The following is a 16,988-nucleotide window of genomic DNA, read 5'->3' as shown; positions in this document are numbered from 1 at the left end:
CTGAGTCCCCAGTCCTCTGGTTGCCCAGCTACCACCGAGCAGAAATCTACTTCCCCAAAGACAAGAGCACTCCTGTTCTGTCAGGGAAGACTCATTTCTTGGGTTGCAAAATTCAGACTGGGCAGTGCACACACCGCTTATTTCTAGGAAAGGTCAGACACTAGCCAAGTACTTTAGAAGACTGGGCTCAATGAATGGTAATGACACAACTTACTTTAAAATGCATCCAAAAACACCAATTTAAGCAATGAAGAGATGGACAATATGTGGTAAAGCAAATATGGCAAAATGTCCACTGAAAAATCTAGATGATGGGTTTACAGTGTACCTCTATACAATTCCTTCAACTTTCTATTTTCAAATTTTCGTAATAAGCATGGGGGGAAATGTTAACGACAAAAAATATCATGTGAAGATGGTAACACAGAGAGGACTGAAGAACCTCAGAGGCTGGGGTATGATAATGAACAGAGCTCTACATGTCAACACCTCAGAAACACAGAATCTGGCACAAAGCAGAAATCCCGAGTAGCAGCCAGCAGTCGGAGCCTTCCCATCCGGGTGGCTGGTGCAGGAACTCTCCTGCAGGAGAATCTTCTTGGGGACCAAGGAAAGGGTAAGAGTGTCCAGGGCTGCAGCAGAAAGCTACTCTGGTACTCATGGCTGCTTGAACTTCAGGTCACAACTGCTTCCCTATAGGGTCCTGCCTCTCCCCTAATATTAACAGACTGATCTAGCTGCCCTCTGACTCTATGTATACCCAAAACACTGCCCTATTGCTGACTCCAGGGCCTCTCTCCCACTGAGCCCAGGCCTGACCATTACTTCCCCCATCCTGGCCTCCCTCATTCAATCGTTCAACACATATCACCTAAAAGGTGCCGGACACTGTGTTTGGCCCTCAAAAGGTTTTAACCCACCCAGCTTCTGACAGCCAGTTTTCCAGGCTCAGGCTCCCCAGGATAATTCCAGAGACATCTTCTATTTCAGGGACTTGTGTGGGATGATCTCACTATTGCCACAGAGCCAAGTCCATGGGGGTGGGGTGGGGGATGACCTGCAGATACTGGAAATGAGCCAAGAGAATAAGAAGTCATCGCTTGTCATTCCCATGTCATCTTTTCCTCCTGGAAGGGAAGGCTGGAGGGGATGGGGGAAAGACAGGGCAGGAGGCACAGAAGTTCTCCGGGAGTTCATTGAGACCAGACACCGGGCTCTAATTCCAGGGGCCAGGGCAGGTCTAGAGAGTCAGGAAGGAAGTAAAGAAGTTGCTGAGGGACACTATGCTGGACTGAAAGCACAGCAATCACAAAGTATGGAGATCAATCGTGTCAGCCTGTATCTCTGCACTGTTGGCCCCAGTGAGAATAAAGCAAAAGCTAATGTCTGCCAAAGACATACTCTGAATCAGACAGTATGCTGGAAGACATACATCTGTTATTATAACTAATCCTCACCACAACAAGGAAGGTGTAGTAATGGTGATTTTACAGATGAGGAAACTGAGAATCAGGATGATATCTTGCCCAAGGACATGGATGAGACAGTGACAACCAGCAAACAAATAATTACTGAGCACCTGCTGTGGGCCAGGACTACTCTGGGCTTTGGAGGCACAGTGGCAAACAAAACAGAGTGCCTACTTGGCTTTTTGTGGAGAAGGGAGATAATGACTAAACATCTCAGATTCCAAGGTGCCATGCTGCCTAATGGGGACGGGAGAAAATAGCAACCATGAAGCCAACCCCTCTCTTTGAAGCTCTAGGCATCGAGAAGGAAACAGGACCCCAATCACTACACAATGGATTCACGAAAGTACCTGCATCAGTTTAAATTCTACAATACCATGTACTAGCTGCATGACCTTGGCTCAGTTCTTCCATTTCTGAGTGTGTTTCCTCACTTGTAAATAGGGAAAACCTACCCACACAATCAGACTGTTGTGAAAATGTAATAAAATATTAATTTTCTTAGGGCAGTGCTTGATATACCATGCACCCAATAAATATTAGTTTATCACTATTAGTATTGCTAACATTATGACTGTTACTATTATTGTTAGTCACTGGGGAGAAAAAAGTGACTCCAGGCAACTAATGGTAAGAAGACTGGCAGCTCGCAAACATGACTAGCCCATCGATACCCTTTCGCATGCTCTCCTGTGCATCAGGGGGGATTACTTCTCTACTCGCCCCAAGAACCCCTTCAGGCTGCACTTAAAGCAAATTATAAACTCTCAGAGGGCAGGACTGTCTTACTCATCTTCATAACCCCAGAACCATGTACCTAGCACATAGCATTGCATAATGGATTTGAACTATAACAACCAAACTTTACTCACATCAAAATCTTGGGGTCAAGAAGACTGGGAGATGTGCTCTAGGCATACCCACCAGGGATAACTGGGTGCTGCCACCTCTCTGAAGAGAGGCAGGGATCTAGAAGGAGGCCTTCATCTTTTGGCTATTACAAATTCTACAGTCAGGTTTCCCAGAAGCCCAAGAGAGTATGGGGATCCAGCAAAAAGCAGGAAGCAGCTGGTTACCTCTCAGACTAAATTTTAGCCAAGAGTCACCCAACTCCCAGGCTCCAGAGGCCAACAGGTGGTCACATACCATGTGCTCCATGCAGATGCTGATCTCGCCATCGCTGTAAAATGCACCATAGAAGCCCACGATGTACGGGGAGTTACACTCATGCAGAACCTGCAGCTCCCTTATGATCTGGTTCCGGATGGCAGGTTTGATCTCCAGGTGAATCAGCTGAGGAAACAAAGGTGGGAGAAGGAGAGGCTTTAAACATATATAAGTGGATGGAGAGATGGATGTATGCATGGAAGTTTTCTTAAATGCTTAAGCTCTTAAAGGTAGGGTAAGAGGAAACAGTCAAGTTTAAGAAACAAGTTTCTGCCCAGCCAAAGCACTAAGTGCCAACACACCAAGGCAGGTGTTAGAACCTGAGGACCTGTAAGCAGGGGAGGGCCAGCTATGCCTCCACTCCTAGGAGCCAAGTCTGAGAAAGAAAAACTCATCCCTCACCCCAAAAAACTAAATGAAGGGTTTCCTCCAAAAAGTCCCGTGAAGCTGAGAGATGAAGGGAAAGTGGCCTTGAGCACTTGGTTGATACTTAAGGGTTGTAGGAGTACAAAGAAATGAGGAATGGGATAGGCTGAGCTAACTGCCCAAGAGATTTCTCTTTGACCTCAGGAGCCCAATGTAGTTGAGATTTAGTGAACTCCTCAGAACTTAAATCCTCCTGATTTGTCCCTTGTTTCAATCAGGGAGACAGGTGGCATACATGAAATGTTTCCGAATAAGGCTGAACTTCTAAAAAGAGCCACAGACAAGGAGTGCCAGAGGACATGCAAGCACTGGTTACCAGTGTGGGCTGCAGCAGCTAGTGCAAGCCGGGCGAGAGGTGGGCCTTCAAGATGCAGACTCTTTGAAATGATGAAAGGAACAGCATAAGCAAAAATATATAGACAGGAATGAACATGGTGTGCTGAGAGAGCCCAACTTCACTGGAGCAGGGCTCTGTGTTCAGAAAAAGAACCCAGGGCAGACAGGAAGGAAAGTCCAGCTTGAAGACGACATGCTGTATGGTGGGGAGCTGAGACGTTATACTGAAGGGAATGAGGGAGACAACTGGCAGGGCAGAAGCATGGGGAACACGAGAAATGAGTGTGTTGTGCATCCCTGGGGCTGGGTAAATGAAAGCAGCTTCGCCCGCACTTGAAAAATTACAAACATGCACGCTAGCATTCCTTCCAGAACACACAGAACGCTAACAAAGGGTCACTTGGTATTATTTCCAGTCTGGGAATGGGATAAAGTCACTAACACATTATTAATGTCTTTACCTATAACCTGATAGATAACATGAGTTTGAAATTCAAACAGCACAAAAGTTACTCGGTGAAAAGTTAGCCTTCCTTCCACTCTTGTCCTCAGGTCCCCAGGTCTTTTTTTTTTTTTTTTTAAGTGTTGCATAAATGTTTGTTCAGACTTTTTATCAAAATGCTTCATCCTTTCAGTATAAGCCATAAGTTGAAGGTCTGTTCCAAAAATTCCATCCCCTCGCGTAAATGTTGAAGCATAGTCTCCAGTGACGTTCATGGAGTGAAGATCATGATGCTGAGGACCAGCACAGAAAGGGATGAGGTTTAAAGGGTTGAGAGGAATATCGTAACCACTGTGGACATCAAGTTTCCAGCACACGAATGGTCACCCACGCCCAAAGAACTACATGATTACATAAAAGAATGATTCCAGTGAAAAAATCCAGTTCCAAGAATTAGTTTCCAGGGGATGTGCACATGCAGCTTCCATTCCAAATGGAGCCTGAAACTCATGAACATACATATATTTCTTGTGGTGTAAGAGCCTATATAGGAAATAGCACCAGGTATCCTCAGTCACCGCACAACCAAAGTGCCCTGCTGAAAGCATATGCCATCTCGGCATACTTTCCCAACCATAAGGAATCTTGAAATACTCTATAAAATAGTAAGATCTACAAATCAAAGGACGCTGGATACAAAACTGGTTCAAGAGGAGTACTCTAAAGCATTTCCATTGGTTTCCCCATGTTTCTGGTTTATCCCTTTGAAGTTTGTACTTTTCACGTAAGGTATAAATTGAAACAAAAGCCAGGTAAACAGAACAAAAAATAAAGGGCCTTGTGAACTATCAGGGACCCCAATGTTGCAATCCGGAACTCTGTATAGTTGTCCAAGACATATTCCAAGCATTTTAAAGTGGTTCTTGTGGAGGATTTTCGGGTAAAAGTGAATCTACAGACTCCACAACCAAGGACGCTGAACCAAAGATGCCGACACTTTCACTTGTTGCCATTTTTCACATCTCCGCACACGGCCTTGTAACTCTGGATGCTTGCACGGAGAACGCCACTACTCACCACCACCCAAACTCAGCCAGGTGCTACAACCCAGGAAACGCCTCTCCCAGCTGAGCTCTCCCCAGGTCTCCTAAGAGATGAACCAATTACCTGTTTACCAAGCAAACTTGATTCAGTCCTTTTTCTGAGGCAGCCTCACCTTTCTGGCCATAACCAAGCCGGATGGCTTGTGGGAGACCTTGAACACCACACCACCATTGCCAGCACCCAGCTCGCTGATCTTCTCAAAGTCATCATCCTTCAGTTCCCCCACCTTCTGCTTCTGGGTCAGAAAGGCCTCAAGGCGCTTCCGCTGCTGCTCATCGAGCTCCAGCTCCTCCAGCTTCTTCTGCAAAGCCTCCAGGTTGGTCCTGTCCCAAAGGGGGGAAGAACAGGTCAATAATGTCACCAGAGGAGTCCACCCAAAGAAAGGCTAGGGGGAGAGGTTCCATCACAGTGGTTCTGCCCTCTTCATTCCACCACCCCACACAATTCACCACCGACAAGGCCTTGGTTTCCTCATTCATAAAACAAGGGAATTAGGTCTCTCTCAATATGCCGTGAGTCTACAAGAGGAACCAAAGAACCTACTAAAATAACGGTGGCTCCAGAAGGAGCCTCCTTAATTTGCTTTAAAGCCCCAATTTCAAAAGCCCCACTAGTGCTGGCTGTATTGACATCATGTACAAAGTAAAATCTATTACCAAAAGCCACTAAACTGAAACCAAAGCAAATCATCAAAAGAGGCTCTAAACGGAATCACAAGAACACAAACTTCTTTTCCAATGTGATCAAGTCGGGAACCAGATTAACCAAAGTAATGCAAGAAATCTTTAAAACACCTACCTAAAATGTTTCATACGTGCATAATACACATGAATGCGCATTCATTCACCCATCCTCTAACCCAGCGCAAGGCCGTCTCTTTGCGGAAGGGTACACTGGTAAGAGCCTCACATCGTTTTTCCCGCATGAACCACAATACAATACATTGCCTATCATTTCCAATTCCTGATTCCTTAACGTGAAGTAAAAGTGTACACACGGAGTTAGAACAGAATAAAATTCTAAGAATTTTATGTTTCCCCAATTTTAAATCTTATCCAATTGGACAGTGGTAATGTTTTTTAGTGACTTGAACTTGTGCCTTTCCACAGCTTTTAACTAGTGTTCACAGGAGGAAAAAATGAAAACCATCTCATTTGCGGTCATATTTCATCAGTTTTGTCTAATATTTAAACACATTGTTACTTAATACCAGCTAAAACTGCACAAACAGCTTTGGGAACAAACTGGCTCTTGGTAAGCACATAATTCAACCAGCAGGCGCTGAAGCGAGTGGGTGAGGCGGACAGCAGCCGGCTAGCTGTGCATGCAGCATGCGGTGGGCATTACTAAGTGTGTTTTACAGAGAGAACTGAAAAGTGTTCATCACTCCTGGGAGTTCACTAAGATGAGGGTGGCAAAGAGAACTTCCATGGTGTTTCATTTTATTTCAGTCCCTAGTCTACACAACAACACATGTGACAAGACAGGCCATCATCCCACACCAGAATGTTGGTGCCCCCCCCCCCGCCACCCCCCATACACACACACCATTTCTGAGCTAGTGGGGCAGGAGTAAGCATAACCTTCTACTCTTCATTCATACTCTATTCCAATCTCCAAGAAGACAGTCAGACAGACCTAATGCCCCCCCAGTGTGTGGGAAGATCCAGCACTGCCTTACAAATAACACAGCACATGGAGCCAAAGAGGACACAAGGCTGCCTTTACCAATTTTCCTCACTGGGTAACTCTGGGGAGAGGAAAGCTGATGCTGTGGACTGAATTGTGCCCCCTCCCCATTCATATGCTGAAGCCCTAACCCCTGGATGTAACTATGTTTAGAGATAAGACTTTTAGGAGATAATTAAGGTTAAATAAGGTCATCCAAGTGGATTCCTAACCAGACAAGACTGGTGGGGCCTTATAAGAAGAGAGGCGGCCTCCTCCCCCTACACCTCTACACACACTGGCACCCTTATCTTGGAAGTCAAGCCTCCAGAACTGTGAGAAAACAAATTTCTGTTGTTTAAGCCGCCCAGTCTAAGGTATTTTATTATTCAGCCCAAGCGGGCTAAGACAACTAGCTGGTCAATACTCTCACCTTGCTAAAACATTCAACCAAGTCTCAGCTGCCCCCAGGCCCTCAGGTTTGGGGGTCCAGCACAGTGTGGCTGCAGTGCACAAGTACACCCCTCTGGTTTCCTTTCCTTCGGGTCTCTCCACAAAGGAGCCCACTGACGACAGCGTTCAGAAACACATGCTAAATGCTGACAGACCCACAGCGAAAACTCGTTGAGGTTACCGTTGCCTGGAGGACTCACCAGGCCAGCTGGAAATGCAATTCTAAAAGGTACTGTCAAAACACACACACTGAGTGGAGGTGAGGGAGAGAGGACGGAGGGCTGGATCAGAGGACAACCACGCTCTTCACAACACTGTGTATTCTGATTTATGTGTTAATACGTTTAATCCACAATCCTACAATTACAACAGATAGCACACTCAAGCACAGGCAGGTGAAATGACGTGTCCAACACCACCAAGCAAGTAGGTGACAGAGCCAGGATTCAAACCTGGACAGAAAGAATTTCTGACCTTAACCATGATGCTATATAACCTCTTCAAAAGATTCAATACTTTCAAGAGAGGCAAGCTGCAAACATGGGTACGGTCCCAGTGTAGCACATTGAACACACCAGTGCCAATGAGACATGAAGACGGTGCCCCTACACAAAGAACCCCCGCCCCCGATGCAATCCTGTTTCCCCCGAACATCATCTGAACACTGCCTTGCAAGTAACTGGCCACAAAAAACCTCACCTAGATAGGTGTAGGTGTGAACAAAACTAACTCCATCCGTGTCCTGGATTTAATTTCATTTTTTAAGTTTCGTGTGACCTTTGACCAACCTCACTGACCTTAGGAAAGCACATCAAAGCCTTCCAGTTGATGATTATCTGTGTTCCTTGAGATGTAGCCATAACTATTTTTGCCAGTAATAGCTAGAATGGCATGACAACTGAGATAAATAACAAACTGACAGTGTCGATTATAAACCATCGTGCATCAGGAGACCACAGGAGGGAAGGCCCTTGGCGCTACCACAGTCTTTTCCCTTTGTGCTGTGGATCGTTAGCGTCCCAGTTACACTACTGAAAAAAAGTACTGTGACAGGGGTCTGTTCATGGAGAATAATCTGCTTCCCTTCGGAGCCAATCTTCCCGTAAGTAATCACCCTATCATAAACCCGTTATGTTCCGTGGAGTTGCCCACTTGGTTTGGCGGTCTTAAGGTACCTTCTCATTTACAGGGGCCAGTACACCTTTACCCCACTGTGGGACACCACCCATTTGGGAAAGAAAAAGAAGGGGGGGGGAATGTTGACTGTTCATTTTCCCAATTCTCTGTAGAAAAAGTAATTCTTCCACCTTTAGGGAAGGAAACTCAATCTGGGCATTGTGCCACCTTCCTCCCTCCTCTACCTCCTATGCTGTACCATGTAAACACCTACCCCATCAGCAAGGAACTGACTCCTGCCTCCTGCTTTCAGAAGATGGGCCAGGGAAAGACAGGGCAAAGGCTACATTGTAAGCTGTGGTGACAACTCTCCTAATGACTAGGGGTGGAATAGTGCTGCTCAATAAACAAGTCATTAGTAATCTAAAATCCTGGATTCTTATCCCAAATTGGTGGTCATCAACTAACTGTGTGACCACAGCCAAGTTATTTAACCTTGACTCATCATAACAGATGTTAACCTTGACACATCTCAGTGTTCTCTCCCATAATATGGAGTCGCAATTCATGCTTACATCACAAGCGGAGGATCGAAACAGAAAAGTGATGGGAAGAAACACTGGAATTTTGACACGTTTCTACACTAATGTTAGGGCAGGTTGGAGGATAAGGAGCAGAAGCCAAGGCAGCAACAGCAGGATCCAGAAATAACTGCCTTTCCTTTAATTTAGTAATTCTTAAAACCCTCTGAAAGTTTTAAAAACTGTTTCAGAGAATGAAAGACACAAGATTTTATCTGAAGGCAAAAGAAAAATTCTGGCATCAAAATGGCTTTCAGTACTCATTCAAAAGAAATCACCCAATAACTTAACAGTATTCAGTATTACTGCCTCTTGCACAGGGAGTCAAGGATGTGCAGTAAGGCTCATCTGTCCCTTCCCGAGGCGAAATGCCCCAAGCAAAGGAAAGAGGAAGACAGGGGCCCTCAACCCTAAACTACACCACAAATCCCTAAAACTCAGAGGGCAAGAATCTGCCTTCTTCATAATTTTTGTTTTTAACTGAAAAACAGCAAAACCAGAACTAGGGGTTGAGAAAAGAAACCAGAGCCCAGCACAATAAATCTGTGACACACACGTACAGCCCTCTCCAGGGACCAGCTGTGATGAGCTCTACCCCCATCAAGTTCACCACAGCAGAAAGAAAACCAAACACTGTAATGCGAATTTTGCACTACAGCTGTCTTATAATAAATACAAGTTCATTGAAATAAAAAGGAGATTATAGGCTTGAAATTGGAACACAGAGAAAAATAAGGAACATGGAGAAAAACAAAGGTTGTCACTTGTGTTCTGAAAACACCAGGAAGGCACAAAGAAGTGGGTGGGGAAAAGATAATCCCACAGGCAAGAATATCTCCCTCCCTCTCATCCTGCACATCTGCTAAGCCTAATTACACCACCACCACTGGGATCTTTCATTTGTGGTTCAGTGGTTTAAATCCAGAAGCAGTATAATATGTAGCACGGGAAGGGACCTTAAAGACAGCCTGATCTAACCCATTTCACAGGTAACAAAACTGGGGTCCCAAGAGTACAGGTCATACAGCTTATTGGCAACAAGTCCCCCAACTCCTAGAACAGGGCTCCTTTCAAGGCCCCATATTGCCACCTCCAACTCTCACGGTCATTGAAATGGGAAGTGACCTAAAGAAGTGACTACGCCCTGGCTGTGGCTCAGTGGATCGAGTGCTGGCCTAGGAACTGAAAGGTCACCGGTTTAATTCCCAGTCAGGGCAGGTGCCTGCGTTGCAGGCCAGATCCCTAGTTGAGAGCCAGCAAGAGGCAACCAATCGATGTATCTCTCACATATCAAAGTTTCTCTCCCTCCCTTCCTCTCTCTCTAAAAATAATAAATAAATCTTTTTTTTAAAAAAAGTGACTGAAGGTGGGGGGAAGGAGGTGATGTCCAGACAAAGGAATAGAGTCCTCAAACTGCCACACGCTACAGAGAAATGGGCCACAACTGCATGCCAAACACCAGCCAGCTATCCTCGCTCTAACCCACTGAAACCTTGCTCTAGCCTGGCAGAGCAAGGCTGCTCTAGGTGGCAGCCCCCATTTCTGCCAGGAGGAACACAGACGGAAGAGCAAAGGATGACAACCAATCACTGTGCTGGAAGGAGAGAAAGGGCCCAGCGCAGGTGGCTGTCCTCACCAGAGAGCCCAGGGAGCAAAGTTCTCTCTCGCCTGTGGCATTTGGCAAGCAGGAATGCTACTGGGGCAGGAGGAGGGAAGGAAAGGCAGAAAGACCCAAGCTAAGAGGTAACAGCACCCAGCCACTAAGGCTGCAACCCCTTGATCCACACCCCTAGACACCACTCCCCACTTGTGACATCTTGGGCAAGTTACCTCCCTTCTGGTCCTCAGTTTCCACACCCAGTAACAACAGTATATGGGGAGGAGGAGAGGAGGGAGGAAACAGTTGTCTAAATATATATGAGGCCCAAGCCTGTCAATGTGACAGCCAGCTGAGGACCTGCAGAATAAGGCCGAGGTGTGTTCAGGCTGAGGGGCTGAGGAGCTTCACCAGGCAGTGGGGAAATGTGAGGAAAAAAGAGAACCGGCCCAGAGACAGCAGGGGATGAGAGGTAGGGGTGGTTACAGGTAGTAAGAGAGGAAAGGGGAATGGCCTTGAAGGAGAAAGGCAAAGAAGGCCAAAGACGTAACTAACTTCCCAGACGCTACCCTAGGCTAGTCCATCTGTGTCAGAGGATGCAGACGTGCCAACCAGGGCCAGCCCCAGACAACACGAAGAAGGGCCTCGATGCCTGCCGACACCTCAGTTCTGCAGGCCACTATGGGAAGGGCTGGTCACCTAACTAGGCAATAAAATTCCAGGACTATACATATAAGCTCTGTGAAAGAAGCCAAATGCCAAAGAACACATATTATGTTCTTCCATCTACATAAAATTCAAAGAAAGGCAAAACTAATCTATGCAATTATAAAGTAGGAAAAGGATCACCTTTTGCAGCAAGGGGCAGTAATTGCAAGGGGCCATGTGATGGTTAATGTTATGTGTCTATCTGGCTAAGCCACAGTGCCGAGATATTTAGTCAAACATTATTCTGGATGTTTCTACGAAAACATGTTTTTTGGGGGGTGAGATTAAAACTCACATTGATAAACTAAGTAAAGCAGATTACCCTCCACAGTGTGATGGTAACCTCACACTAGGGAGGGTAATACAATCAGTGGAAGGCCGTAACAGAACAAAGGCTGACCTGCCTCCCTGAAGAAGGAACTCTGCCAGCAGACTGCCTTGGGACTCAAACTACAACTCTTCCATGGGTGTCCAGCCTGCCAGCTACCCTGGGAATTTGGGGCTTACTCAGGCTTCCACAATCGTATGAGCCATTTTTTTAAAAAGCCCCAGTCACTATCTGTCTGTTTCCTCTCTCTCTTCTCTCCCTGTGGATGGATGGACTGATGGATAGATGGATGCACAGATGTAGACAGACAGATAGACAGACAGACAGACAAGTCAATCAATCTTAGATGCAGCATTCTGATATCTTTTAATTCTTTTTTTCCCCCTTCATGTAATTCGTTTTGGGTAATTTCTATTGCGCCATCTTCAGGGTCATTGGTTCTTTCCTCAGTACTGTTCAGTCTGATGAGTCTGTTGACCTTTGATGCTTTTTTTTTTTTTTAATTTCTAGCATTTCCACTTGAATCCATTTTTAGTTTGCATCTCTTCTAAAATTCATTTGTTTATGCATCTTATCCACCTGTCACATATTAATCATGGTTTTTAAAGCCCCTGTCTGATAATTCCACAGTCTCAGTCATCCCTGGGTCTGGTTTGGTTCACTACCTTCTCACTTGTTAATAGGCTGAGTTTCTTCCCCCTCTCACTTGGTTTTCTTGTCTTGTAATTTCTGACTGAAAGCTGGACATTATTACAGAAGAACAGAGACTGAAGTAAATTGTCTTTATGCTTGATAATGGGCACATTCTCTGTCATGCTGTTAGTGTGTGTTAGTCAGGAGTTGAGTTGGGTTTGGGTTTCTTGTTAACGTTAACACACCAAAGCCTGCAAATTTATCCAGCAATGAGTTTTATCTTGGGCTAAGAGAAGTGCCTGAGCCACACAGTTCTTTTTCTCAGTGTTCCGACTCTTCCATCAGCTCTGAAGTGTCCGTTAATGCCTGTTCAGAGTGGGGTCTTTCTCCATGCTTTGTCCCTACTCCAGGGCAGACCGAAATTACTTTCATCTGGCACTAAGCCTGTGGTAGGAACAGGTAGAGGGTAGTAGGGTCTCTCTTGTCCTGGTCCAGCCCCAGTCTTAAGCATGCCCTGTGAGCATGACTTCCCCTCCTCTCCATGGCAGCCAAACTCTACCTTGTATCTGTGGCGATCCTTGGGCAGGAGAACGTTTCCTAGACCTCCTCCAGCTAAGATAGACCTCTGCTTATGGGTGCTGAGCCCATCTTTAGGCTTAGATTCTTAACCAACTGCGGGGAGCCAGGCTTCAGTGCAGTCATTCTTTGGCATGGTTCATCATGTACTTCATTGAATTTAGCAGAGGTATTTGTTTCCTTTTCCTTGATGAAGCTGCTCACATGTTGGCTGCCGACTCTTCTCTGCCTGATGACAGGTATGTAGGTGAGAAGAGTCTTACAGACATTGTTCTTGAAAGCAGCCCCCCAACCCACTTCTAGGGCCAGAGATATATGCAGGAAATCAGCTGCTTCTGGGTCAGCACAGAGCTGGTCTTTTACAATGGCACATGAAACAACTAGAAAATAGAAAATATGCATGCAGCTGCCAGATACTCAGGAAATAGGTGTGAAGGCTTTGGGAGTCAGAAGACCTGCGTTCAACTTTCATAGTTACTTGACCTTGTGAACTTGTGCACTCCTCTCAATTTTCCTCGTAGGTAAAATAGGGGAGTTAAACTAAGTAGTATTTAAGGCCCTCTTTAGTGCTAAAATTCTCTAATCCTAATATCAGATTCCTCTTGTAATACTCCAAAGATAGAACTCTGCTGCTAAGTACCACACATTTCTGCAAACACAGTGGTTAGCTTCCCATGTTGTACGGTTTGAAACCCTGGTCTTTATTTCTTGTCCACATACAAACCCCACTGAAAGTTATCTCACCCTCACTGCATTTTCCTTTGAGACTAAATCGACTGCTTCACCTCCCCTGATGTTCTCTGAGATTGCATGCACTTCGACACCAGAAGGCCCCCTCAGTGAAGAGAAAGGAATATAGACCAAGACAATGATGTGATAATAAATAAAAGGTGGTTGTAGAGATTAAATGCGAGTATAATGTAAAAAAAAGTTAGAATTACTTTAAGTGCAAAACAAATATTTAATATTGTTATTCTATTGTAGCTAATTATTCGTCAATAAGTATAACATTTAATAGTACCTACCATTGATTTATTACACACCTGCTCTGTGCCAGGTATGCTGCTGAATGTGGATGAGCTCCTTTAATTGCCTAAGGCCACCATGATGTGATTACCACTGTCAGCCCCATTTTACTGATGAAATCCCTACCTTTTCACATTTTCGTGCAATAAATAATCTGAAAAAAATGTACAATTTAGTTAAATGCTACCTTTATTGCTTTTCATTGCTTTCATCACCACTCCCAAAAATGACTGTAGGACAGACTGTGCCACAGTTCCCCTAAGTCTCACGAGGTACCTAGAACACAGATGGCTCTGTAGTCCAAGATATGCTAGAGTAACCAGACTAAGTTTTGTAGGAAAATGAGGCCTCAGTTGGTCCAGAACAACACACAAAATTTAAGACAGATGTCAAATTATAATCTTGAACAGTTGAAAATTATGTTATTAACCAAAGTTATCCCCAATAAATTTAATTTTTAAAAAAATTTTCTATAGCAAAAAAAGGAAAAGGGGCTCTCTACTAAGGTCCACTCTGTAGACAATGGAGTACAATTGGGTTAGGAATATTAAAAGCAGAGTAAGGGTTGGGGGAATAAAACAAAAGTAAAGATAAAAATGGGAGTTAAGACAAATGTTTATCTTTAATTTCACTTTAAATCAAGTGGTTTCCAAGCCAATGAATATGTTTTTAAAAGTGAAGAAAACGCCCTGGCTGGTGTGGCTCAGTGGTAAGAGTGCTGGCCTGAGAAACGGGAGGTCATTGGTTCGATTCCCAGTCAGGGCGCATGCCTGGGTTGCAGGCCAGTTCCCGGTTGGGGGTGTGCATCAATGTTCTCTCACACATCGATGTTTCTCTCCCTCTCTTTCTCCCTTCCTGCCCCTCTCTAAAAATAAAAATAAAGTCTTTAAAAAAAAAAGTGAAGAAAACCAGTTTAAAAAGAAGCAAATAAGAATTACATATTCCTATCCTTAACAAAACAAAATCAACTTACTCCTTGGACTCAGACAGGCTTCTGAAGTCATACAGATGACCTTTCCATGGCAGGCTTCCGCAGAGACTCACTGAAAAACGCATGCCTGCGCACACACAGAGGAACCTCCGGAGCGATAGGGCGACCCACTCACATAGACTATTCTTAATATTGAAAATGTCCTGAATCAGAGAGGGGCTGTCATATTGTTGTTTGAAAGAACTTATAGCCTATGGTTCCTTTTGCCCGAGTGGGCAAATTTTGTTTCATATTAGCCACCTATGAATTAATTCCTATGGATCAATCTTCGTAGAAATATAGAAAGGAGTTTGGCAGGAGAGGGAAAAAAGATCAGAAGACAGAGGACAAAATGGAATACCACATTCCTGGAGAGGGGCAGGAGAGGGACATGACAATCTGGTAAAGAGTGAGGTTTAGATGCATGTAAGAGATGAGCTTCCTAAATGCCACCCATTGACTCACTAAACCCTAATGAAAACATTAAAAAATAGGTATGTGGTTCCCATTTTACAGATATGGAAATGGAGGCCAGGAACAGTTAAGGAATTTACCCAAGGGGAGGGCTGGAACTCCAAAGCTTGATTTTCTCTTCCACACTTTGCTGAGGAGCTCGTGTCCTTCAAACAAATCCCCCACTAGCTCATCTCCAATACCAGGTGTTTACCCATTAGTGACTCATTCCTTTCAGGTAAAGAACTGTGGTTTGCTAAAAGGGCAAGGTTCCTGGAAGGACAACAAATTAAATCTACCCAAAGAGGAACTCCCTTCAGAGGAACATCCGAAGCTGACATATTTTGATTGGCTAGGAAGGGAAGAGACAGGACATGGGCCAGGTAAAGCACACTGGTACAAGCAGGGAAAATTCTGGTGGCCATAAACACACACACACACACACACACACACACACACACACACACACACAATAAATAAATAAATAAATAAAACAGGGCACCGCTGAGGGAGGGAAGGGTAGAGAGGAAGGGCAGGGAATGTTGAAAGGAAGAAAGCACCAAGGACAACCCAGGTAGAAAGTCTAATAAATGTGTGGTTGTCAGGAGAAAAAACACAAGGGGAGCCTTGGGTCTGGTGGTGGCCACAGAAATGGGTGTGGCTGGCGGTTCCTGAAAGGACAAGCTGACTGACTGTGGCCTTAGACGATGCATTCGACACCCCCCCCCCCCCCCCCCCCCCCCCGGTTCCCTGTTCTTGAAAACCTGACCTTTTGGAAACATCTTATGTGAGAATAATGGTGGTGATACCATACTGCTCTGTGAATCAAAGATGCAAGTTGCTCTTCAATGCGGGGTGGGAGTGCAGGGAGGGGTAGAGGACCCAATGTGACCATAATCTTAGACCTCATAACCCAAAACCATGAGAACAATCAAGTCCCCAAGACAAACAGATCAACAGCCAGCAAGTGCCCAAGCACAGCCAAGGGCAAGAAGATGTAGTCAGAAGAATCACAGCACTCAAAACCTCTCCAATTCTAGTCAACATTGAGGAATCTTAATTCCCCAGAACTGTTTCCTCTCTTACATACAAAAACAACCTGTTTGGCCCTTCTCCTTGCCCAAAGTACACAAAGGAGGGGTTGCGCAAACCTCACCTCCAAGCACACATCACCTATGGGGAAAATCCCACTCCCTGGGTCACTCTCTAGCGATGCTCAGGGAATCCTGATCTCAGATTCCACACAAGAGCTCACCCAGGCAACTCAACTCCTTAATCTAGAGCGTGGAAAACTACTAGTCAGGCCGTTAAATCAATACCCAGTTGGCTTGGTACGGTCAAAACCTACCTAAGTAGAAGTAATATTATGAACCAGAGAAAACAAAATTTAAGCTTGTTTCTGTCTTCTGAAAGAAGGTGCAGGATGGAGAAATAAGTGTTTGTGCTAGCCAACCCCCTCCCAGCAGAGGCCACCAGAGGACAGGAGGCTTGCCTATAGTTTATAGAAGGGCCTGCTCCTGAGCCTTGGCATATGCAGAAGCAGACCTGAGCAGCTGGAGAGCTGAATTATGCTGCAGAATAAAATGAAAGAAGCTTGTTTTAGAAATGGCTGTGAGGTAGCAAGAGAGGAAGAAAAAAATGCACCATGGCAGAGTGGCAAAGGTCGTTTAAGACAAAACTACCTAATACTAGTAGATTTTAAGTTGTGTTTATTGCTATAATTCTCCCACCCAGACCTTAAATCCAACTTGCCATGCACACAAATAGCTTCACGTGTATTTTGTTCTTATTGTTGTTTGGTGGAAATCAGGAAAAGGGGACCAAACTCCAAGCTGGTTAAACACAGAGCAGAAAGAAGAGAAAAACCACAGAAAGGGAACTCTGAGTCCCACAGAAGCAGAAGTAACCATGAAGATGTAAACTACAAAAACTGCT

General features: G+C 45.0%; 1 protein-coding gene and 1 pseudogene across 1 annotated transcript in view; both read right to left on the bottom strand.

The window, feature by feature from the left end:
* Positions 1-16,988, bottom strand: part of MAP2K1 (mitogen-activated protein kinase kinase 1) — a 77,508-nt gene that overhangs the window by 36,535 nt on the left and 23,985 nt on the right. Inside the window, exons 2-3 of the mRNA XM_024567676.4 lie at positions 5,057-5,267; positions 2,616-2,762 (exon numbers count right to left, since the gene is read on the bottom strand). Coding sequence (XP_024423444.1) covers positions 2,616-2,762; positions 5,057-5,267 — 358 coding nt within the window. The remainder of the gene's footprint in view (positions 1-2,615; positions 2,763-5,056; positions 5,268-16,988) is intronic.
* LOC112311574 (methylsterol monooxygenase 1 pseudogene) lies at positions 3,795-4,853 on the bottom strand (annotated as a pseudogene).

This window comes from Desmodus rotundus, chromosome 7, assembly GCF_022682495.2.
Source record: "Desmodus rotundus isolate HL8 chromosome 7, HLdesRot8A.1, whole genome shotgun sequence".
In the NCBI taxonomy this organism is placed as follows: Eukaryota; Metazoa; Chordata; class Mammalia; order Chiroptera; family Phyllostomidae; genus Desmodus; species Desmodus rotundus.
The sequence above is the reverse complement of the archived record's forward strand: the minus strand, read 5'-3'. Positions and strand labels throughout refer to the sequence as shown.